The sequence below is a fragment of the Nuphar pumila genome, chromosome 5 (assembly GCF_984573655.1).
Source record: "Nuphar pumila chromosome 5, dmNupPumi1.hap1.1, whole genome shotgun sequence".
In the NCBI taxonomy this organism is placed as follows: Eukaryota; Viridiplantae; Streptophyta; class Magnoliopsida; order Nymphaeales; family Nymphaeaceae; genus Nuphar; species Nuphar pumila.
Window position 1 is genome coordinate 20,784,250 of NC_143253.1, and position 26,477 is coordinate 20,810,726.

Sequence of the window (26,477 nt, forward strand, 5' to 3'; positions counted from 1 at the left end):
CTCTAAGCCAATTCTCCACATTTTAAATCCAATGTGTTTCTAAAAAATGTTCAGGGCACTAAAAATATTTCATAAAGTAAACTTTCTTTTCAAAACTTATTTCTCAAAAAATTTAAGTAAAAAGAGGGTTATTTGGCCAAAGGGCTTGATTCAAATTTTGAGCCGTGTACCTAATAAAACTTTAGAACTTTGACAGAAAAGAACTCAACTAATAAGTTCACAAACAACCTTGGTAATCAATTTTCTTGAAATAGATTCCTTGCGGTACATAATAAAAACTCACTATGCTAATTCAGATGCCAAGGATTCAGCTTTAAGACTTTGGAGTTGTTAAAAGAGTGTTATCTACAATTTACGTCATGGTGCAACTGATACAAGATCTCTACAACACAGTAGCAAGTATTCACCATCAAAAGAAAAAGATTCATGGTTAGACCGTGCGCATTCTTGAGTTATCCTCTCAAAGAAACAGCGTTCCAATTCATTCTTCCTCACAGTTTCTGAAAAGTATTTTCTTCATCTGGAACAGCTTACATCAGCACAATGGGAAAAAAATCTACATTGCTTTTTGTACATTCAAAGCCCTTCAATACAAGTTTCTAAAAGGGATTTCGTTTTTGAGAAGATGGAATTTCAGGGAGTGAAGGCAATCTTACAGGCATGGTACCTCAACACAACCCAGAATCAATCTGGAATCAAGGCTCTATCCTCTGAATACAATGCAGATTCCATAATGGCCATAGCAGCTTTGCACGCCAAATTTGGATCTTCTGCTCCAGGTGAGTTTTGTGTGCCTTAGTCTAACAATGTCACTTCCAAGAACAAAAAATTCACCATTCTGTAAATAGTGGTGGAAAGAACATCAGGAAGATGTGAACTGGATACCATGCTCTTATGCTTGCAGGTGCACCCACTTTACAACTTTTAAGGCTCTTTGGTCTATATTTTACAAATTTGACCACCACTTGTTAGTGGTCAAATGATCCAACAGAGGGGTTCCCAGAGTTCTGGTCACACTGCCCCCTCCATGCATGTCCACCATCTGAACTACTACATGCCTGATTCTGTAAGACATTATTTGTGATATCACCATCCAAGCTCATCTGCTGAACTTCAGTAGGGGATAGTATCCTGATACATCGGACGCAGTTCACAAATTCCCTGAAGCATATAACAAACATATTAGTTCCAGTTACTGATCACAAAATCTACTCAATTTAGTGTCTGATTTCAACTTAGTGACTCGGACAATCCAACTATCTTGAACTTCCACATTAGGGGTAGCAACCCCACTTAGTGTACATAATTCTCAAATACAAGCTCAAGCATTCAAAGCCCAGTTGATTCTTGATCACGATTGTTAGGGAGACATGTGTTTCTATTAACTTTAGCCAAAGCCTGGCAGTGAATCCAACTAATTCCCTACCCCGGAGTCCTCAGAGGGACTCCTGTTTCAAAGTTGTTGTTTCTTGCCCCCAAATTCTTACTGGAGTTTCTCTGGAATTTATTTCCACGTCATTCATACTTGGAAAAGAATGAAAAGGTAGTACAAGAAGCATAAAACTTACTCCCAAGGATCATCACCAACGAGCAAGACATCATTTTCATGATCCACATAGACCAGTTTCCATCCTGTACTTTGAGGATCCTCAAGCTGGCCCTCTATTCCAAACATACGAGCAAGATCATGCTGGAACTCCTCGTATCCATTGTAGCGCGTGACATCTATGGATCTGCCCACAGCACCTCGCTTGTAAACCTTCACAAGCAGAAGAATCGAGTTATCATTTGACTCAAAATGAGAAAAATACATAGGTAGGAACAAATTAGAATTAGCATCTAACCTTTGTGAATGTTCTCATTCTCTGGTATTGTGGTTGCATCCATGAACCTCTGTTCAAGAAGTTGCTGTCGTTGATGCTTGAATCCACAGAAACTCCAGAATTAAAAGCCATTGAGGGAACCCCATATGACTGGGAAACTACAGAAGATGACAGTTCAGGTTGAATTTCTTTTGGATTGTCAAAGTTGTTAAGATTGTTTCCTGTCGAAATGTGATTTTGGAAATCCTTTCCAGAGCTCAAGCTTCTTGCAAGCAACGGATCAGATGAAATCGGGATGCCTAATTGGTTATCAATGTTAACTCCAAACAGGACGCTGCTTCGAGGATCGGTCTGCACTTCATCTTGTGAAGTGTCTCTGAACATCAAGGACGATGGGTTGTAGGAAGATGGCATCAAATTTTGCTGAAGAGGTCCATCTGTCTGAGAAATGCAGACAGATGTTCCAGATGATGATGAGTCCAGGTAATCTATCTGTGTGGGACTTGGGTATATCTGAGAAGGAGCTTGGCTTTGTGGCTTAGCAATGTAAACTGATGGCTTGATTTCAGTTTTTGGCAGTTCTTTAGCTAAGTTGCTTCCATTCACCATAGCATCCAAAACACTGGGACTCAGAATGGTTGCAGCAGATTGCCCCATCTCCTCCACCAAACCAATGCTCCTACCGCTCTTGGCAATGGTTGACTGATTAACTAAAGGAGCATTGTTTGTAGAAGGTGATGTAGAACAAGATGGCACATCATCCGTGAGCACAGATGGTGTTCCATTTGCCATTAAACTGTTAGAGGATGTTGACACAAAATTAGACGCTGGTGGCAGCACCAATCCAGGTAAGTCTGTCAGCAGGCTTGGTTGCTGTTGAAGTTTCTGGTGCAGCTGGTGCTGCAGAGTTTGAGGAAGTCGAACCCCCATCTGTGAATTCTTTGTTGCATCCTGCTGCGGCTGTACCTGAATCACTTGTTGGGTTTGCTGTTGAGGCATTAACTGCACTTGTGAATGCTGTTGTGGTGTTTCCAATAGAAGCGACCTCTGCTGCTCAAGCAACTGAGTTGTCTGCGACTGTGTAACAGTAGTCTGTGACAGAAGGGATTGTTGTTGTTGATGCTGAATTTTTTGCAACAGTTGCAACTGAATCTGTTGTTCAGACTGCTGCAGCTGCAGCACATGCTGCGGGAACTGTTGGCCTGCTTGGTGGGTCAGAGCCTGCTGCTGGAAAAGGCTGGTCTGAACTGGGATCTGGTTTTGTTGGCTCTGAACATTAATTTGTTGTTGAACTTGTTGCTGTTGCTGCTGATTTTGAAGAAGACTAGGTATGCCTTGGTGGGTCTGCAGAAGCAACTGTTGCGGATGTTGTAATTGATTAGGGGCTAGGAGTTGAGGCTGTAAAAGTTGTGTTTGGATTGAATTTTGCATGAAAGTTTGGCCAGCTAGGCATTGTTGCTTCTGCTGCTGTTGTTGACTAATTTCATCGATCTGTTGTTGTTGATGCTGTGGCTGTTGAGGTCGATTTACCGAACCAAGCTGGCTTATCGTGGGTAGCAGCTTCTGCAATTGATCAATCTGTTGCGGTTGCTGCAGCTTTGGAGGGTTGAACTGGAAATTATTCTGTTGCCATATCTGAGATTGCAGACCCAACTGTCTTGACATATCAGTGGTACTCCCTAGGCCCTGTAATACAGGTGAGAGAGGTGATGCCAATGGCCTTACATAGTCAGGCTGAACTGCCATATTTGTTAGCTGGGAATTATGTTGCATGCTCATCCACTGAACCAGGCTTAGGCCAGAGATTATAGAGTTCTGAGTCTGAGAGTCCTTGATGCAATTTTCATCACTAAGCCATGGCATGGTCCTCTTGAGAAGGCTCTCCATATCAGACTCATCATCTGCAAAAGCAGTCCTACAGTGTTTTGGTTAGTCATCCCATTTTCAGGTCTACTGAGACATCTATGCTTGTTTTTAATAATGACAACCAGATATGGATAAACTATTTATCTAGCCCATGAAAACCACCAAAAACAAGGTCTGAATTGCATCAGTTTATTAGCAACGAGGCCCTAAATATGGCTCCAAGAATCAGACTTGAGGTCCCAGCAAACCTTAATCATCATATGCATGAAACTCATGGAACCACATCCAAAATATGTAGTAAGATAAATGCTTCATAATATACCTGGCATCCCTGGTTGTCTAGGACGCTTTGATCTAAAGAATGGAGGAGGGCAGATGAAGAAAGGAGCAGCAACAGGTTCAATTTCCCAAATTGAAACCCGGGTACGCCTTTCACCTGAAGTTGACTCATCCCAGGCAACCTGATTAGATAAATAGATGTCAATAAAGTATATGGAAAGAATATTACATCAACACGAAAAACCGTAAGAAGCAAATGCCTATCACTAGTTCACCTGCAGGTTTCTCCACTGTGAATTTTTCCACCTAACAGGGTCTATATCACTGATACCTGTAATAGTACCCATGTATCTGCATGCTAAAAATACTTGAATCATACTCTACCTAAAAATTGTGGATCACAAAATCATGTCCAAGTCATATGATAAAAGCAGGAAAGTTCACTAGTAAGAGTTACAGTATGACTACCTCCGTGTCCCAGATTCCTCGGTTTCAAACATCATTCTGAAGCGCATTCCTAAAGACATTTGATTACTGTACACTGCCTTATTGTACTTTGCCAATGGAACAACAAATTCAGAAGGGGTTGCCCTATAAGCATGCAGCAAGTGTTAAGAGTCTAGTTTCTGAAAGATGCATCTAGGAGCACAAAAAAACGGCTAACAAAATTTCAATCACTTTAGCAAAGAAAAGAAATGGGATCATGATAGGCATCATTTCACAGAAGTGTGAGCGTGAAGTTCATGCAAAAAGATTTACAGGATTAACTGCAGGATAAAAAATTCTCAAAACCAAGGAAAATTAAAAGTGGTTTGATCTTCACTGGAAATGATTACTCATTTTCACCATCTTGACAGGCCAAAGCATATCTGGTACATGTAAACCTTATGCTAACAATGAACTCCATAGAGAAATGAAATTGTGATAAAAACATGTTAATTCAACTAACCTTGGGTTGTAGAAAACAGTGAAGGGGCTATTGTTAGCAGCAGCGTGAGCTGCCGCAGCAAGAATTCCAATGTGCATGCTATCACTTGACAAAACTGATGAAGATATATTTGTAGGCTGCCTGTTAGCCCTTCTTATTCCCAGGAGAAGCTGTTGCTTCTCATCCCTGCTCATCACCACAAAAGTGAAAATGTCAACTGCAATAATTATGGAAATCCGATAACCATTATCAATTTTATGCAACATCAGCTTGGGTTGGAAGTTGAGCTTGTTCTGATTTTGGTACGTCTGGATGCAACACAATAGCTTGAAAAAAACTTGCATGAGGATACTAAGATGTTAACTTGCAATAGCAAAAGACTGCTATGAATTCCGATACGTCACAGATTGTTGGCTAATGTCATTTTGTCTCCAAGACTTCTATTTGATATATAAACAAGCTGCTCTGGAAGAATGACCACCAAGCAGTTATTTCTTTTATGAATTTTAATCCCTGGAATAGGCAACCTGTGGCTAGGCAGAGGAGAGCAATATCCAGTTATAATTCACTGAATTTAGAAGTTCAATTCAGTGGCTTATCTGATTTGCAAGTTTTGAGAATCAATATACTTGAACATTTCTTTATTGTGATTTGTTGGTCAAAAGTTTGAAGACATTAATGGATATCTACAAGAAACTTTATGAAAAAAAAAGAAACTCCATAATTGCCGCTATAAAACTACATTATCAACCAAATCTTCTTATTAGTTGCCTACTACAGATCACCATCCTACACATCTTTTAAATTATCCTTTACTGATTCATAAGACACTAACAGTGACACTCTTTTGCCCATATTTTTAGGAGATATATGATCAACTTTTTGTTCCCAGTTTCATTTATTAGTGGCAGTACCGTATGAATAAAACAGAGTCGCCAGCAAGGAGCCTCTTGCCACTCACAAACAAACTCCAACCTGTTGTCAGAAGATGCCGCTTTGGTTGACCTGTCACAAAGATCAAAAGAAATTTTTTTATGTCAGCATTATAGGTTTGCAAAAATGAATCACTAGGAAAATCTCTGCAGGAAAAATGAATTATTTATTACAGGTTATCGCCTTATCAGTTATCCATTGGATCATGCACATTTTTAAACTCAATAAAAAAGCCAAATTCATATAGGCTACATCAAATGAACCCCTAAACAAAACACTCTGATAATTCCATTTCCAAAGTTTAGGGGCTCAGCTTAGAGATTGGTCAATCAGACCAAATTTTGCTCAAGTTGGATAGAGAAGCTGGGAACGTGCTAGTTTGCACCACATCAGTGTAGATCTAACTACAACAAAGGCCCTGACTATTTAACTTAGATCATCTACAACAGGAAAGTCCCGGATTGGCAAGAAAATGAACTTACCCCTGTAGATGTGGCGAAATGTCCATGCATTATCATGCAGATCTCTGGCCACCAGCTCTTGTGCAGGCGGTTGCATTGTGTAATCCTGATGATGTAAATAAACACATGTAAGTGAACTAGAAAATATATTAATCAACAAATTGATAAATAGTAGGTCAATAAAATACGGTTACAAGAGGAGGAAAGATCTTCTCTGCTGCACGACGTGGAACAGAAAATCCACCATGAGTGCTTGTATCACTTGCTGTCAATGTCTTACAGAAGAACTCGGTTTGTGGCTTGTTTGTCCTGAGTGCCAGATCAGACACCAATATTGCCTCCTTGTCATACTAGATAAGAAAAACCAAGCACTAGGATCAGCACATGAAGAGTGAAGCTGTAATTTGTTAAACATAACAGACACTGAAAAGATAAAATACATGAAACATTATGCCTCAACTAAATGAGCATAATTAACCACAGGTCCTAACATTCCAGTTTCATTATGAGACTGAATTGCAATCGTTAATGAGGCCAACAAAACGATAGTTATGTGTACTCGACCATTATATGCATACACCATATAAATAAGCAAAATTATCATATATACAAGCACATAGTATGATAGGATCTACAATATATCCACTTATAATCCACCTTACATAATATAGTAATTTCATCTATAAAACAAAACGTAACAATGTCCCATGTACTATTTAGGCTCATAACCATACAATTTCTATTCTAAGAGTTTCATTTAGAAGATAATTTTGAAAGGTATATCACTCATTTCAACCCCAGTAGCCAACAAATATTGCTAGCACATGAACGCACTGTTAACATGTAATGTTGTACACATATATATAACATATATGTATATACATATATATATATATATGTATATACATATATATGTGTTTTAAGTGTAGGTAATACCTTTAGGGATATTTTGGCAATTTGATCCTCTCTTCCTTCTTTTTCTTGTTCCCTCCTTCCTTTTCTTCTTCGGTTCTTCTTTATCTTATTCTTCTTTTTCTTCCGTTCTCCTCCTCCTTTTGTTCTTCTTCTCCTTCTTCCATCATTCTTTTCCTTCCCTCTTCTTCTTTAAAATGATTGAATTGACTGTATATAAAAATTGTATATGTCAATTTTGTTAGTTTGTTTATATAAAAATCGTACATGTGAAATTGTTACTTTTAGTTTGTGTAATTATTTGCAAATATGCATGTGACTGTGTATGTACATATAATTGACTCTTAGATCATGGAAATTAAAAATAATTTTTTTTCTTAAATGAAAATGTTTGTTTTTTTGTTTGTGAGACTAAGTGTAGATATGGATTATTATGTATGATTTTAGTAGTTTGATAGAGCTAATTTTTCAAACAAGCATGCATGCAAAATTAGCTTAATGTTCGTTTAGAACTTTAGATGAATTTGTGTGCATTATATGATGATGTTGAGGAATTTGATTGTTAGTGATTTTGTTATTTTACATGTTAATCTTATATTTTTTGGTATTTATTTGAGATTTTCTATTTCTTATTGGTTGTTGCTTCATCAATAAAGCATTGCTTTTATTTATTTGTATTTTTAGATACTTTTTTAAAGTTTTTTAAGTTTAAAAAAAAATTGAGGCTTACGCCTCGCTTCGGTTTTTGGTGGAGCGCTTCGCTATGCCTCAACGCTTTTCACAATATTGGATGGAACATTAGAAAAATACAAAGCTAGGTTAATGGCTAAGGGTTATAGTAAAAAATATGAAATAGATTATAAAGAAACATTTGCCCTGGTAGCTAGAAATAACCATGGTCAGAACTCTCATTGTTATAACATCTATTAGAAAATGACCTATCCATCAAATGGATGGAAAAAGTGTCCTTATAAATGGTAATCTTAATGAAGAAGTCTATACAGAACCTTCCTCAGGATTAGGGTTGGCACATGAAAAATTTCTTCGCATATGAAAGGCCTTGTATGGCCTAAAGCAATTCTTGGAAGGATTAGTATGATCATTTCAATAGTGTGATGATTCAACTTAACTTTAAATCTTGTTATATTGACATTGCATTATGTGTTAAGTCTTCTGATATAGATATAGTAATTCTACTTCTCTACGTGGATGACATGATTACCACAAGAGGTGATAAACAAAAAGTTAGTCATACCAAAGATATCCTCAAGGCTAACTTTGATATGACAAATCTTGGTTTTCTTTGTTATTTTCTTGGAATTGAAGTTGCTTATTCACCTCATGAGTATTCTTTATTAGAGACTAAATATGCAGTTGAGATAATAGAAAGATTAGGACTTACTGATGAAAAACGAGTTGATACACTAGAGGTCATCAATGCAAAAATGAAAAAAGATAATGGAGAACCTTTGTAAGATCTTAACTCCATGCAAACAAATGATTTGAGCTCTAATCTATATTTTTATTATTCGTCCTGACATTGTACATGCTATTCATTTTGCTAGTTAATTTTAGCATTTCCCCACTACAATACACGTGAGTGATGTAATGATGATAGTTAGATATATTAGAAATACTATTAATAATGGCTTATTTTTGTCATCCGCTTCCCCATTGAAAGTTATTGCATATTTAGACGCTGATTGGGGAGAAGATGTGAATGATAAACACTCGGGTTTTATGTTTTTGTAGGTGACTCCTTAATATCATGGTGAGTGCAAAAAACAACAAAAAGTATTCCTATCCTCTATAGAAGTTGAATACCGTATCATGACCACTACGACTTCTAAGCTGATGTGGTTGACACCAAGGTTGTCTGTATCGTGTTGTATTGTACGATACAATATGATATGTATCGTTACTTTTGGGGTTTACGATACAATACACACTAGTATCGTGATATGAGTATGTATCGTACCCATATCGGGTGTATCATACGATACACCCCTGCATCGTGTGGTATCGTATGATACACTTTTGGTGCACTTTAAAAGGGCCAAGAATTATTTTTTTTCATTCTGGGTTTTAAATACCTTTTGAGGGTCAACTTTTCCATTTGTCTAGAGGCCATTAGAAGTGCATTTCCATTGTTTTTTCACCCAAAGAAGTGGGTTAAGATAAAAAATGCATTTTCATCATTTTTTTACTAAAAAAATGGGTTAAGGTAAAAAAATCTCTCCATTTTTTTTGTCTCAAGAGGCGCTATCTCCCTACAACCCCCACCAACTTACAACGAAGTTGGATCCACGAAAATTAAAGATTTATATCAACGTAGAAATTAGGCTCCACGCTCCTCCAACAAAGATGACATCAGATGATCCGACATAGCAATGGGACACTCAAGTATGATTGAAAACCGATTCAAAATCAAGTGCAACTATTGTCATAATATTTTTGTTTATGTAGTAGAAAAGTACGAGTCTTGTAGCATGTTCTTAATTACAAGATATTTAATATTTTGCATTGTTCGTATGAGATAGTTGATGTTTAATGATGTCTTATGCAACTCATAGAGACATAAATGCTTCATACGTGATTTTATGGTTGGATTTTGTGCAATTCATTATTATTGGATGTGATATGATTTTTTTTTCCGATTTTTACTGATTTTCTTGATTTTTTTTTGAATTTTTTTAAAAAATTTATTAAAAATTTACTACATGTTTAGGATACAATACTATACGATATTACTATTGGCCTGACCGATATTGGTAACAATACGCTACTTACAACCTTTGTTGAAACAATTGCTAAAAGACTTAGGTGTTCACATAGCAGAATCTTCAAAATTGTGTTGTGACAACAAAAACACAACTTACATAGCACGCAATCACACATTTCACAAGCAAACCAAATATATCGAAATGGATTGTCACTATGTTAGAGAAAAATTCTTGAAGAAAACAATTACATTGTCATATATATATATATATCAGTGGAGTATTAATTAGCGGACTTCTTCACCAAAGAAGCTTTTGTCTCCAAGATTTCATTTTCTTCTTGGCAAACTCTCGGTTGTGACACCGTGAGTTTGAGGGGGATGTTAACATGTAATCTTGCACATATATATGTATATACATATGTGTATATATGTATATACATATATATGTATTTTAAGTGTTTGTAATAGGTAATACCCTTAGGGGTATTTTAGTAATTTGATCCCGGCAATAGGAGCTGCCCATTAGGAGCAGAATTGTCTTCTCATATTTTTATTTCCTTTATTTTTTTATATTTCTGTATTTTTGTGTATTATATTGGCATTGTCAAGGGCATTATTGTCCTTGACAATATGACACTAGAAATCTAGCAGTTGGGAGCCCCCAACAGTTAGAAATCTAGCTGTATAAATATGAGACATTGGCTCCTCTGTAGGTTATGCATTTTGTGTGCATTCCCTCCTTAATAAAATTATTATTTTAATGTTGTCTTCTTGGCCCTTAGGGGCGTTTGGATGTCACAGCTACGGAAGGAGGTGCGGCAGCACCCCCTCCTGTGGAAAGGCTTGCCGCAGAAGCGGAATTGGACCCCTGTTTGTGTTGTCACGGTGGGCCCCGCGGAAATGCATGCCCGCGGATGTGTTTCCATGGAAAATAACCATTTTCCGTGACACACAAACGTGCCCCTAGTGGCTTTTGTGCTTGAACGTTGAATCCATATTTGGGTCGTATGAGTGACTCTTTTGCCTCTTGTGCATGAACCCTATTGGGTTGTGTTTTGTGTGAACACCTTCATTTCAGTACACGCGCCATGTCATATTATACACAATAATAATAAAACATAAATAAAATATGCCCAAGTTCGTCAATGACTGCATGAGGCAAACATCAACTCTTTTTGCTGTTATTGCATTCAACACAAGTAGGAAAGGTACTCACTGTATTGACAGGCTGAAGGGTCATCTGTGCATACACTTCATCTGTTTCTACATCAGCCTGATCAGAAAGGAACATAACAGGAAATAAAAAAGCTTAGAACACATTCTAAACCATTTTCGTCAAAAACCTACATTTGATTTACAAACCATACATGCAGTGTCACATTATGAAGTAAGCAGATCAACTTTGATGGTAGATTTGGGTAGTTTGGTATTTGGGCATCGCTGCCCTTCTGCATAGAAGCTGCAACCTGAAAATTACAAAAGGAAGACAGTGAATTTCAAAACAAAAGAGCAACAAAAACAAGATGACAATAATTAGCACAATTAGAAGTTTGTGCTGAAATGTAGAGGCTAAAGATGTAGTGGAATACGTTATGAACCCTTGATAGCGATTATCAATAGGACATAAAATACATGTTTTCACAGGAAACAATTCAAGCAACGTGAGTATTATGTCCGGCAAAAAAATTCTCCCTATGTCACATAGTTATGAACTGCGGATACGCTTGACACAATACGATAATTTTTAAAAAATAGGACACATGGACACGACCATATATACACATAGATGCATGTATATGTGAGTGCATAGAAAACAACAATTCTAAATCACTATAATCAGCAATATCAAATAATGAAACTAAGTTGAAATTAAATATAACGAAATTGATGACCATTTTTGAAGAAATGTAGTGTAATTAATGACAAAGTTCAAAAGAAAAAGAACTCAAGTGAATACTAAATAAGATCTTAAAAAATAGATAAAGTTAATGAGACAATGTTGACTGCTTGTGAAACTGGTTTGACTACTTCCATGAAGTGTCATGTAGTGTTCGTGAAGCATTCACGTGTCATGTCGACACCAGATGTGCATGCTAAGTAACATATTCTCCCTCCTTTGTCTAAATTATCAATATCCCAAATCATCCTGATCATGCACCAGCTTCAAGAGGTCCTTAGCTTTTACATGCAAAGAAATTTTAATGGACATAGTATAATGCAATGTTGTTAAAATCGGTTCACTAAATGAATTGGTTTCTTAAAAAAAACTCAAGAATAAAATCGAATCGTTTGTGAATCGACAATTTTTTTACCATCAAATGACGTGTCGTAAAACAATAAAAATATTAAACAATTTTTTAACCCCTTAAAAATATTAAAAAGACTAATTGAATCGGTTGTGAATGGGTCCCTTTTGAAACTGAATAATATTATCAAACATCAGTGTCTCATGATCCCAACTGAATCTAGAGACCACCATGGCAACCTACAATACCATTTCTGTGCCTACGAAAGACCATACTGGACTTGAATTCACAACAGGTCCACTAAGCTAACTGGGTGCCCTTAGGAGGCTCCGTACCTGGTTTGGATGTTCAAAACTGGAAATGATTTGCTTCAAGTTCTGAATAAAATCCAGTAACTTTTTAAATGTACTTTCTTTTAAAAAAATAGGGTTGGTTTTCAACCATAGGATTGGATCCTGAACTACACCTACCTAAACCAAATCTAGTCAGGGTTGGTACAGCTAGTTCAACCATGGAGCAAGGTTTGGATTAAACATGGTTGTGTTCTCAGCCCCAACCCCTGAGTTTTACCTCTCAGGGAGAGGTGGGCTCATTAATGACCCGGTTCTCGGTGAGGGTTTTCCTTAGTCATAAAAAAAAAAGAACTGTTAGGGATGAAATGGGTCAGTGCTCCAACCTTGGCCTGACCCATACAAACGAATAACAACCATTTCACTACAAATTTACGCTCTTAACAAACTTAAAATTGACAGTGTTTTGATAAAATTGCTGAAGTGCCCATGTTTGCTCATAATTAATGCACCTAACTACCATGTCATTTTCAAATTTCTCAAGGGGCATTCGTTTCATCTCTTTCTTATGAAAGAGGCCTCTTTATCACATGGGGCAAAAAAAAACATCCCCGGGTGGGGCCCGCTCTCTCCATGAGGAAGCACTTTCTTTTCCAGCGTCCCTTTCATGAGAAAGTGTCTTTCCATGGACGGTTTTGTCATACCCTTTCTTAAGAAACACTTTCATAGAAAATAAAGCTTCTTTCTTAGAAAAGGTGAAACAAACGTGTCCATGAGAAATATGTGGTGAGACCCACATGGCTATCACATGATAGCATTGCATGGGGCCTACAGTCATAGAGTGAAGACCCCTGATTGGTTAGGGCACATAGCTCCCTTGATCCCAGCTCCATAATAATAATAATAATAATAATAAAAAAAAACTTTCGCATCAAAACGGGTTCAAACCTCGGAAGCACCTAAACTTCAAAGTGGCCTTTTCAAAGAAAACTGGCTTCCTTTTTGGGTGGGAGTGTACCAAAACATGATAAATAAGGTGCCATTAGAATCCGGGTTTGACCCGGAGGATCCTTCCGATTAATATATGAAGTTAGGTATGGCTTGTGAAATTTCATACCAGCAGACTCAGGCCTTTCCAAGATTTATAATTTTTCAATGTAAAAAAGATAAAAAAATATTATTTTATCAGGTATGGTTCATGTGATCTTTATAAGATCCGTTATGATTTTTCTTATGGTGGGTTTAATTGGGACTAGGGCCCCGATGTCCACCATCATCTTAAATCAGGTTTGAAGTCTGATTTCACCTGGGTCCGATCCAAATAACACCCATTGACAGCTGACGAAAGATACGAGGGCTGGACAATGACCAACCAACCATGCACCAGTGCACGCTACCCCCACGGTACTGAAGGATGATGAGATCAGGGGTACTTTGGTCATTCAACAAAAACACATCCCCTCCTTACCAAGGCGTCTCTTTCTGTCTGAAAGCCATGAATCCCAAAAGACGATCAACGTGGGTCATGGACCATGAAGGGCGTAACAAACTCACCGGGAGCGGGGAGGGACTTTCCCCAAAAGGGCAAGAACGATCGAGAAACTTCCACCCATCCCTCAAAAAGCAATCCCAGAAGCCTTATATCCTTCACCCACAAACAAACCAAACACTGAAAATGAATCGCAAAACCATCAATATCACCCTCTAACGGAATTGAGAATTCACTCGCCCAGCCCAGACCGTTTCAGGAATGAATCAGTCATTTTCCAAAAAGACAGGTCCTTTCAGATCATTCTCCACCACCGAAACAAAGCCATTAATAACACCAAACAAACGGGTTTTTCCTAATCAAACATTTAATCATGCAACTAATTAATACCAAAAATAATCACCAACTCGAACAATTAATAATAATCAATCGCCAAAGGAGCATCAGGAGAACAGCAGCCCTTTGTTAATCACGACATTGACGGTCATGCCCTTACGAAACCCGCAATAAATGACCAAGAAATCCCCAAGAGAAAAACCACACGAAAACTAGAGAGCAGTAAGTAGTTCCCCGGCGTCTTAACAGCACCAAGGCAGCACTCTTTTAAAAAATGACACTTCTGCCCCTACGCCCCCATGACTATGATCAGGCAAAACCGCTGCGTCATTTTGGAAATGATGAGGGACAACAAATGTGACGAAGCCATTGTAGAAGAGGGACGACGAGGGGGCTTTGAAGTTATTTCCAAAATGATCCACCAGGTTTAAGAAAAAGACACGGTTTTAACGACTAAAACACCAGTTTTTATTTTTTAGCAGCGGTAAGAGCGGAGGAGGGACATGGCATAAGGCAAGGGAAAGAGGGAGGGCAGCAGGGTAAATTCAAGGGAGGAATCACCTGCTCACTGTGGCCCTGGGGGAAATAGACGACGAGGCTGCCGACGGGAGGCAGCGACGCGAGTGGGCCGGCGCACGCGTGCCATAGCTCCGGGTTGATGCTGCTCTTCCGCTCCCCTACTCAACACAAGACACGTGTCAGCAATCTATTCGCCCGATCGCCGGCGACGGCGCCACCACATCGGAGAACCGAGCTCCTGCGTGCGTCGAGTCTCCGGCGACCGGAAACCAGAACAAAAACCGGAAAACTCTCTCACCTTCGACGGGATTGCAAGGCGTGGCGTTAGCCTGGGCCTTCATCGTACGGACTTCCTCCGGCGTCAAGCTGACGGACTCCCTAGCATTCTCCGCCGGACCGGAGGGCGAATTCCCGGCGGAAGATAAACGCCGAAACCTTTTAGGAGAAAACCGCAGGAAGATAAAAGGTGAAATCTTTTAGGAGAAAACCGCCGGCGGTCCGAATTTCCGGACGGTCGCTGGGGGAATAAGCTGCTTCGGTGGATACCTCCGGCGGTGCCGCACCTTTTCCGAAGATATCCGGTACAGAACTCCGAAGATTCGTGTTTTTTGGGAGATTCCGAGGGAGACGAGTGCCGGGAGAGTGGCCGTAAAAGGACGGAGGCTCGCCGGAAAGCGAAGAAAGGGCCGGGGGTGTTGAGTAGGCCGACAAGGACGGGGAGGGAGGACAGAAGCTGCTTTCTAGTATTCAGACCAGAAACCCTCGCTTGCCGTTAACCAAACCAACAACCCAACATCATTCCCCCCTTTTTCACCACCTTTTGTCCGAGCTTAACCCTTTAACCTTCTCGGGTTTAGGCATTTTAACCATGGTTAATTACTGTTTCTCTCTGGTCCCACTCACCCTTCTACAGTTCTACAGTCTACTTCCTCTCTCTCTCTTTTTAACGTGAATTTTACGATAAAATGAATTAAAGGAATTATCTGATTGGACAGAACTAAAACTTTTTCTTCGTCTCTCTTTTTACGAAAAAGACAGGCCAGGACATCGGCCCTTCAAGTCAAAGCCGGCTCTATCGGCGGGAGGTCGTATTTGGGTTTGACTTTTTTTTATTTTACGAAAATGCCCTCAATGGGTGTAACTGGTTTCTGGGTTTGATTGATTGGGATATATATAGGTGGGTGCAACGGAATCCCGTTCGTTAGTGACTATGATTGGATTTGGGTTCTAACTTGTGTAATGAGACGCCTTAAAAAAGGATCCATGCCCGATGGGCTTCATCATCTTTTTCATCCAGAAAAATTTGCATTTTAGATAACTTGATATTTTATAAATGAGTCGGATTCGATTATGATGCAAAAATTTGGTGTATATATATATATATATATATATATATAGATAGATAGAGAAAGAGAGCTAAATTAAGGATGGCAGTAGATTGGAGGGGAAATGGGGTCTCACCCCGCTTCATTCCCATTAGAACATGAAATGGGAATGGAGGTTAAAATCAAAACCCGTGTGAGGATGAAGGTGGTGATGGATTTACGCTTTCCCCCACCCTGCGCTCTATCTTGATCCCCGCCTTGCCTTGTCTCCAATCCTTCTTTAAGGATAGCAATGGATCGAGGAGAAACGGGGTCATACCCACCTCGCCCCGATGAAATGAGGATGAAGGCATAGATGGAGGTTAAAATTAAAACCCATGCAGGGAATGGAGGGCAGGATTTTGAAAGGGGATGAAGGTGAAGACCTTGTCCCCCCAACCCTTGCCCCGGTGGTCTAGTGCCATATCTAATCTAAATAGCTTTTGTCCTGTTTAGGCTTTAGAGTCCTTTTTAATTAAAGGGAACAAAAAAACCAAATCCTAAAGAATAAAACATCTTTGAAACTTTGGGCTTGGAGGGTAAATTTAGTTAGAAAAGTTTACCTAAGTTTGCAACTGTGCCATGTAACAAACATTTGTGATAAATTGAAAATATCATGATAATAATAACACGATAAAATCTGATATTTTAAATAAGTAAATATTTCAAAAATATCATGAATTTTCATAACATTTAACATGTTTATGCCTTTTTATTTTACATACGGATATTTGTGGGCTCGTGGCGCTGGTTTGAGGGGTTGGTTTTGGTATTTTTGGGTTTTTGAAAGTTGTTTTGGACAGTTTGGGAATGTCTGAAAGCATGGTAAAAATGATCACGGGTGGCAGTGTTATTATATATTTTTAGTAAGGGTATATTAGTCATTCTGGTTGCACGGCGGACCATATTTTCTCGGTCTGTCATTCAGAGAGAATTCGCCCCCACTGACACGCTTGCCGATATCAAATGACTAAAAAGCCCTCAATAAGGCTTTTAAAGGCCTCACCAAGTTTTGCTCAGCAAAGGTCGTTTATACCCTTGTAGAAAGTAATATCTTATTTACGTCGTTAAGGCTGCGTAACTAGTCCCGGAATCTCATGAACCCCTTCTTTGGATTTGAGATCCGAAGACTTGAAACTGGATCTCCCTCCCTCCCTCCACCCCTTTTTTTCCCTCGATTCGTTCTAACACGGATCTCTCTCTTTTCACCTTTATATGAGAGATCACAAATCTTTAATTTGGGATCCCCCTACTTGAAAGGTCTCATATGTTATTGTGGAGCCTCAAACCACATCAGCATGCCCGATGCCACCTCTGAGATTTGATGCTTCCAAATGGAAGCTAAGCGGGATGGCTATTGACAAACCGATCCGATGGATCCCCTTGTAACAAGTTTATATTTCCTATATAAGATTGATTTATGGTGACCCGATTAAGGCAAGGCGGATATGGGCCTCAATGGCAGTTTGCCGGAGTATGGGGAAAGTCTATTAAGTAGGCTGGTTTTCGGCAAGGATTCTTTGTCATCCAATAAGGGAAAAATATATCAAGGGAAACGTTACTAAGGCTTAGTTTGTTTCATGCAACTTTCGTAAGAAAGTGTTGAGCTGGTAATCTTGATCTAATCCTTTTTCACTTTGAATGAAACAAACATCAAATCATCATAGTAGAAAAGTGTCTTAATTACCGACTCAAGTGGGCTACAAATTTTCTCATCACCTACTATTTTTTTTTTATGTGTAAATCCCCACATACATCTCCCTCCTCCCTAAAAGCTTCCACACACCAAGGCTAAGCTTGTAGTTTTTTTTTTTTAGAAGCCCTAAGGGAATGAAAGATGTCTTAATAGTAAGAGTTATTGTTTGTTTTGTTGCATCTCATGGAGAAAACATATTAGATATATACCATCAAGATGGATCAATTTGTATGGAGGCCAAACTAAAGTCTATCCACTTGAATCTAGTATATTTCCATCAAGACTTGGATTTAATCCTCAATTAAAGGGCTGATGAATGTTAGATGTGATTAGAGTTTCTCTCTTGGACACATGCTACTCTTTTAATCAGTTTGAAGTGAATCGAGTCTTAGAGTCATACAATGTAATAGCTAGATACCTAGCCGATTAACCCACTATGATGGGTCCAAATTACATTGAAAGTCTAAACCTCCTTATTGGGTCCCACTTGTAATTGCCTTCATGAATATTTGGCTTTGAATTGATAGGGCTCCCCCCTAACCTTAGCTTGCCTATCAAAAAAGAGAGGTATATGCCACCTATGTACGGCTGAAAATGGATCGGATCCCATTCCTTGTGGTAAGGTCCAAGCTGGAAGGGGACCTCAAAGGTTTTACCAACTGGGAGCTTGCAAACGTGCTGTCGGTGATCAGTGGTTGTGTTTTTCCTTGGATTATATATAAAAAAAAAATAAGGGTATTTTCGTCATTAGAGAGAACATGGTGAAGTACATGGGGGAAGGGACAGTTTCGTCATTTTCGGAAAAGAACGTGCCCCCGGGAGACTGGCCGGGAAACGCGGCGCCGCTCGCATGCCCTCCTTGAAGTACGGACGCTGTTCATTTTAAGGAAGTCTGTGGCTCGAGTGTCGTCCGACGATGCGTGTTTAACGATTTAATTTTAATCCCCTCTCGACCACAAACCCTTGATTAGAGGTTAATTAATCCGTTCTTTAATTGTTCCGACGTGGGGCCCAGCCTGCTCAACACGAGGCAAAGTTTTTTCTCAAAAATAAAAATAAAAAATGTTTCTTATAAAAATAACACACAAAAAGGTAAAACGTCTCCCCCATTTTAAAAAGAAGTTAGGCTTTTTGGGGAACGAAGAAGAAAAAAGAAAAACGAAAAGACGCATAATTTTTTGTGAAATTATAGAAATGTCCTTCTCTTGTCAGTCTTTTCATGGTCCCCTGTTTATCTCTCTTTTTTTTTTACTTTACAGGAGTTTGCAAAGGTCGTTCGTTTTATGAGGTTCGCAGGCAAGTCCATCTTCAAGAGAGTAATGGGTCTAGGGATGGCAGTAGACCGGGGGAAAGCGGGGCCCCGCCTCGCCCTGTTTGCACCGGGGATGGAGGCGGGGACGAAGGTTAAAATTCATCCCCGTTCGGGGATGGACGTACCCTTTTCCCTACCCCGATCCCCGCGCCCCGATCCCCGCTCCCCGCCACCATCCCTGCCTCATCCCCGCCGCACCCCGTCCCGTCCCTGCCACTTTTTACCGCCTCATCCCCGCCCGCCCCACCTCATCCCCGTTTGAACCGAGGATGGAGGACATAGAACGGGGATGAAGGCGGGGGTGGAAGTTAACATCCATCCCCGCCAGGGATGGAGGTTCTAATCTTGAGGCGGGATGGGAGTGGAGACCTTGTCCCCCGCCCCGCCCCGCCCCGCCCCGCTGCCATCCCTAAATGGGTCGGAGCTAAATGAAACCAAAATGAGTTTTTTATGTTTCTTTCTTTTTATTTTTAAATTCTAATCCATTTTATAGGGATCAAATCTTAAAGTGTTTGATTCCTACACATGGGTTTGTTCTTATAATGTTGGAAAAACCAACAGTCCAAAATCTTTATAAATTTTTGAGGTTCCAAATATCATTTTGTTCATCGAAAATACATGATCCAAGTATGAATTTTATGAGGTTGGAATTGCGAAAAAACATACTGAAAAAGCAAAAAAACTTATGTAGTACATTTTATTTAGCATATTTCATTTAGCATGAACCCATTACTCTTAATTAAGGTATAGAGCTAGTGAGTAGAAACAAATTTTTTTATTTCTCTCAAAAGTACCAGTGTTAATTATAAAATCCAAGATTTTTCTTTGACAATTAAAATGAATAAATGTTGAACTGCATCTATAACATTAATGCAATTTCTTGGTTTTCTTAGTTTTCTTGAAATTTTTAAAATTCATGATTTTTTTATTTTAAATTATTATAAAATTAAGTTTCGAGTTATGAGAATAATGCAAGAATAATTATAAAATTTAAAATATGTGAAATAAACAAGAATAAAAATAATTTTAATATATTTAGATTATAGCTATTGGACTTGGATCTAAATTTTAGCATTAGGGTCTAATATGGATTTGAACCTTATATTAGGTAGTTGATTTAATTCATGATATTTGGATTTAATCCAAATAAATTGGATATAATTTATGATATTTGAATCTAATTAAGGATTAATTGGGTTAAATAAACTTAGGATATTTTGACCCAATTTCATTGGATAGGACTTATAGGATCAGACACTCTAAACAACGTTAGTATTATTTTGACAAGAATTTTTGCCAGTTCGTGGCTCACCTATTAAATCAGAGTCAAACTTTATGTTTCTTATTTCTAGGGCCTCAAAATCGACTATCTAAAAGCCCAAATTGGTGTTGATTTAAGCATTTTATCATCGACCGAAATTCATGCTTAAATTGTATATCAAAATTTAATATTTTTTGACATCGACGAATTTTTCTTGATAATTTGTGTGCATACGATTAAATTTAAGACCACCAAGATGATCAAAGTTTTGAGGGCTATCAAATCAACTATTTAAACATTGAATTCTATTGAGTCTTTGGGTCTGTAGGCTTTCTAGAAGGTTACTATGTTACTAGAGCTTAGGGTAAGAAAACCCAATTTTTTTTCTTTAGCTTAATCAATTTCAAAATTTAATAAGTTAGAACTTATAATTTATTTACTTATCTTATTAATAAAAAAATTAATAGATATTAATTTCTTATATTAGATATGTGACTTTTACCTAAGCTCATCTATAAATAGAAACCCTCGTGATAGAGATGTGCATCTCTCCCTTCTTCTTTCTCATATCTCCTTCTTCTTTCAATCAATTAAAAAAATTCAGACCTCTAACCACCTTAGTGAAGGTCTAATCCAGCTCGAAATGAGGTACGAGTGGAGCAAAAAGCAACAATGTTATTGCAGAAAGCGTATTTTCGGTAAGGAATCACTACTTTTGTAATGTTCAATTTTGGGATGCATTAACATACCCTCTTTTTTATCCAGGGCTTGAATCTTCATGTAATCTATGCCTAGAACATCTATGACTGTTAGATCTACATGAAAAAGATTTTTGAAAAACCCAAAATGGTATTTTGGAAGATCAATTTTGATAAAACGATTTGATAAAGACTAGTTTTGAAACCTTAAAAAGCAAAAATTCATGTGAATAGATAGATTTATATTTCATTTGATTGTTCAACATGAATAATGAATGTAAAAGCATATTTTTGAGTGTTTTTCCAAAGATATTGATGCTATAAATATGTCTCTTGCATAGATCTTGGTTAAAAATAAGTGAAAATCATTTTTAAGAAAAGTTTGCCAAAAATATTTTAAAGTTTTGATGTTTTATGATAAAGAAAGTTAAACTGATCATATACAGTAGATTATGACATGTATAGTTTGATTAAATAATATGTTATTAAATAAATAATCCAGGATTACATGTTATTTTTATGCCTCTTATGATTCTTGTATAAATGAAATTGTATTTGAGATATTTCATGAAGGTTTTATAATTTTTGGATTATGTTTATTAATGTTTTAGCAATATTACCCTAAATATGATCAAAGATGTATTGTATGATGTTGTAAATGTGTTTAGAGTATCTAAAAATAATGATTATATGAGTTTCACCATATTTTTTGTTCTTGCTTAATAGATCTTGCATGAGTTTGGATCTTGCTTATTCTATCATCATTTTTTTGTTTTGATCAGTCTAAAAAAAATTGATATGACTTTAAAAATGAGGTTAATAAATAAAAATAAAAATACTGAAGTATTCTAATATCTAGGGCTTCCATTTAGAATCTTGTTTTGTTCCATTTGGTTTAGTTTGGAGGCTGAAATGTTCGTTGCAATAGTTCTGACCAATGATTTTGAAAGCTCTAAAACCTTAATCAAAATAAATTGTGAAAAATTTGGGTGAATGATAACATGTATAAAAAGATTCTGTAAAAAATATTTTGTCAAAAGATTTTTCTATAAATATTGAAAAATTCTTCAAACCAGATGAAATTTCTGCAATTAACAGGATTTGTCTGATATATTTTTTGAACAGGGTTGAGTCTCAATTTTTTTTTTATTACAATTAAGTTTGCAATTCTATTTATTGGGCTGTGTTGCTAAGATGATGAGGCAATCTCAATAAAATTTTGAGATTTAAATTCGATACCTATGTTTTTTTGTGGGTTTTCCAAAATCGGGTAAACATGAATCCAAATTGCACAATATGACATGTGTTAATGCCGAGTTGTATTTGTCTTTTTACAACATGTTTGTTGATGCTTAAATGGGACATTGAACTGATATGCATGTTAAATGAATGTATTTCATTATTGATTGAATTGAATATGCATAAATAATAATGATTAGCCTACTTTGACTATGTAAAATGCATAATAATTTCATTATTGTATTGATTTTATGGTAAAGACTAATCAAAAACATGCATAGAGTACCATAAATATTGTTGCATTTGAACCCTGAATGTGGTTGTATGTTTGCATTGGCACGATTAACAAGAGAGTTAATTAAGAAATCAAAATAAAATTAATTTTCTTAAGATTTTTGAGAGTAAAGCATGGTATTGATGGTTCTGTGACATATTTGGCTTAGCACAGAAGATTGCTTTTGTCGCTTATCCACAAGAGCAGTAATTGGGAGAACTATTATGATTTGCTCGCGGTGTGTTTGAATGTATTTTGATATCTTACATTATGCAAGTATATTATTTTTTACCAGGCTTTCATGAGTCTGACTCGTTTTATAGGGATTTAGGTATATCGTGATGTACAACTGCAGTGTAGATGCAGAATGCTTGGGCGTCATCGAGAGCCAATCTTTTATTTTCTCAAGGATAGTTTTGAAAAAAATTAATTATTATTATGAAAATACTCTGATATGCATTTTAATTTATTGGAACTGAATTAAATCTTAATGTTCACATTTTAATTCAGTTACGATGATTGATTATAATGTAACCAACCTAGCATGTTTAACCCAAATAAAAAACTTGTTTTCGTTGTTTTAAAAAGATAGAAAAAGTTTTCTAAAATTTAAGGGTTAAAATTTTAGAGCGTTACATCAATGAGACATGTTTGGTTAGGATCAATGTAAAACCATACTCAAACCTGACTTGACATGATGGTACCAGGTCAGAACACGGGTCTAATCAAACTCACCATAAAAGAAACCATACCCAAATCCTATAAAAATTACATTAACTAGATGCGGACCATACTCGCTAAAATAATATTTTTATCATTTTTAGGGTTTGGTATAAAATTTCACAAACCATACATAGATCCATATATTAATTGGACCTTTTGGGGCCAACCTGGATTCTAATCAAGCCTTATTTATGACCAAACCTCAACCTTATAGGGTTTGGTATGGGTCGGGTCCAGGTCAAACCCAACCCATTGACACCCGTACTCAAAAGAGAAACAATTTTTTTAAAAAGTATTTTTAGATGGCATCCACTTGGTTGGTGGGAAATAGATTCTCAATCATGTTATTGCAACATGAAACTAGGATTTTCAAAAGCTTTAAAAATCAATAGCCTGCAATATCTCAAACTTTCACCCTACTTAAAGGCTTGTTTTCTATTGCTGTAAAAACACGTTTTAAAGTCAGATTTTAATCAAACAAACCATTTAGAATGCATTTATACGGCTGAAAATTTTCATACCATTATTAATATCAAATATGTAGCTTAATATTTGGTGTTATTGAAGGCACAAAACTATTGAGTATAAATCGCATTCTTTTTCGTATATAAATGCACAATCTAGTAGAAATGGGTTTTTTCTCTCAATTTTATGCGATCTAAATTTACATATGTTGTCCAATAAACACAAATAGTGGTCATGCCTTCCCTTGTTCATGTCAAGCATATAGGGATGTCAAAGACCAACTGGGGTTCCGCTTGTCTGGTTACGTCACCTTGTGTTGAAACGTTGCAGGTTCAAAACCCAATGGTATAGCTGTATAACTGGTAGTGGTCTGCCTAGCCCCAGCTTGCCTTTCAAAAAGAAAAGGGATGTCAAAGGATCAAATTTGCATACAATATCTCTCTGAGTCCAACTCCAACTCTGATTAATTAAATTCAATTAATAATGAGATTTGAGTTTGGTTTGGGGTTGTACATCCGATTCCACTGGATACCAGATCTGATGCATGCAAAAAGATCCCAATTGTGGTATTTTTTTAATCTGAATTTGAATGTGACATATAGCAAAGGTTACATCAAATCAAATCCGATCCGTTTACCTCGTTACTAGCAAAGATCAAGAAGAATTCGATGAACTGACCTTTTTAATGTATCAAGACAGGTTTCAAGTAAGGTATTATTTTATGTTATTTTGGAAGAAAAGTACTATTTTAGGTTGATCACATGCATAAAGCCTTTATAATAAATAAAAAATTTGAATACTTATGCATTGGCTGATCTTTATTTCAGTTTCAAAGTAGGTTTGCCAATGTGTTGGGTCCTAATACGATGCAAGAGTGGAGCGACATGAAATCCAGGTTCAAGTGATTCATTTGGATTTAGTTTTTAGTTTAGGATTTTCGTTTAGATTCAGGTCTCTTATGTAATAGATCTATATCAGATCCACTTTAGAATTAGGGTTTTCTCTTTATCCTATAAATACTCATAAGAATTATTATGAGAGGTTAATGAATGATAGGCTCTTGTTATTTTCTTTGATTTTTCTACAAGTTAATTATTAATTTTCATTAATCTTTGCTTTCCTAGCTTTTGTGGAATAATATTTAAGAGTAATTTAACTATTTTTGGCAATCTCGAGTTTCGAGGTTGGGTCATGACACTGTTAGAAGAGCACTCACTTGATCAAATGGATCTAGGATCCACATAGAGGGACCAATTAGCTAATCCAGTGCGGTCGACAGAATGTGAGCACCAGTCAAATGTGGTTCTAGTTTGGCCAAGCTGGGCCAACCTAGGGATGGCAATAGACCGGGGCGGGGGTGGGGATCTCAAAATCCTGCCCTCCATCCCCGCACCGGTTTTGATTTTAACTTCCATCCCTGCCTCCATTTCTATTTCATGTTTTTCATTTCCGGTCCAAACAGGATGAGACAAGGTGGGGCCCCATTTTCTCTCTATTCATTACCGTCCCTAAAGAAGGATTGGGGACGGGGCAAGGAAGGGATTGGGGACACGGATGGGGCGAGGCAAGGGAAAGCGTATGTTCATCTCCGCCTCCGTCCCTACACGGGTTTTGATTTTAACCTCCATCCCCACCTCCATTCTTGTTTCATGTCTTTCATCACCGGTTCAAATAAGGCGAGACGAGACCGGGTGAGGTCTAGTTTTCCTCCGATCTACTGCCATCCCTAGGCCAACCTAACCTCACCAGTTCCTGAACCTAGCTCAACAATAAGTCATATTAGTCATTTTTGAAATGCTTAGGACATGGCCAGGAAAGAAAAAGGCTTCTTAGAGCGAATCCAGTGGGGCCTACAGAATTGCCGAACTCTCGAATAGCATCGACGGCCGAGATGACGCTAAGGCAGTAGGCTGCTTTCGACCGTCCGATCACACGCCGCGCGTGCTTATCGGTCTAGTGCGGAGAGGCAGACATGGTCGGCGACGCCGGAGATTGGTCAGAACAAGAAACGGCTCAAGCCGAGAACGAGTGATGCGCCGAGCCTATGTAGCTCTCACAGGAGAGCCGCCGTTAAGCTGAGCTCGTAATCTCCGAGCTGCGGCTCATCAATTTTTTTTTTAAAAGTTAAAATACCTTTTTTTCGAGCGGTGCGAAACTACTGACGCGGCAGATGAGCGCGCGTGTGAGGTTTGACACGTGTCAATCGCTACGCCCTCCGACGCATCCTGGGCGTCACTTTCGAGAGGGATTTTGACGCTTCTGATTCGTGCTGTCGGCAGGCAGGATATCTCGGGATCGGAGTGGAAGGATTCCCGGAAAGAACACATCTTTTTTCTAAATGACAAACTTCTCATGCCCTGGGGCCTGGGCGGACCAGAAATCTGCCACAGCTCTTCCGCTCAAGAGTACTCCTGATAGGGGTATTGATGTCATTTTCTCGGTGCTTTTCTATCTCCACAGTCTATTTCGTCGATGACTATCAGAAGAAGATTAGGGGGTTTGGAACTTTTAAAAAATGACAGGTGTGTCCTTAGGGTTGGATTTGTCATTATGATATTTGTTATGGTCAAAATTTTAACGTGATTCCCTTCTTGATCTGCTCTTGTAAGCCTTTTGATTAGTGCTTTAATGAACCTGATTA

The 26,477-nt window shown here is 37.9% G+C and overlaps 1 protein-coding gene across 2 annotated transcripts; it reads right to left on the bottom strand.

Moving 5' to 3' along the window:
• Positions 1-452: 452 nt before the first annotated feature.
• Positions 453-15,616, bottom strand: LOC149837053 (auxin response factor 5-like). Of its 2 annotated transcripts, none has more exons than XM_090005787.1 (14): positions 15,103-15,616; positions 14,847-14,962; positions 11,292-11,390; positions 11,141-11,197; positions 6,485-6,640; positions 6,312-6,396; positions 5,811-5,901; positions 4,918-5,082; positions 4,437-4,559; positions 4,244-4,319; positions 4,012-4,150; positions 1,845-3,724; positions 1,569-1,759; positions 453-1,161 (listed from the first exon to the last, which is right to left on the bottom strand). In XM_090005787.1, exons 1-14 carry the CDS (start codon positions 15,143-15,145, stop codon positions 969-971), a joined length of 3,414 nt encoding a protein of 1,137 aa, XP_089861913.1. In that variant the 5' UTR covers positions 15,146-15,616; the 3' UTR covers positions 453-968. The 2 variants fall into 2 exon arrangements, with proteins under 2 accessions (XP_089861913.1, XP_089861912.1); XM_090005786.1 differs by having other exon boundaries at positions 6,479-6,640; positions 15,103-15,587.
• Positions 15,617-26,477: the final 10,861 nt, after the last annotated feature.

Coding starts and splice junctions, on each gene's coding strand:
- LOC149837053 (XM_090005786.1), bottom strand. CDS start 15,145: ATGAAGGCCCAGGCTAACGCCACGCCTTGCAATCCCGTCGAAG. Junction 11,391..14,846: donor CCCAGGGCCACAGTGAGCAG/GTGATTCCTCCC, acceptor TGTAATTTTCAG/GTTGCAGCTTCTATGCAGAA. Junction 4,320..4,436: donor GAGGAATCTGGGACACGGAG/GTAGTCATACTG, acceptor TTTAGCATGCAG/ATACATGGGTACTATTACAG.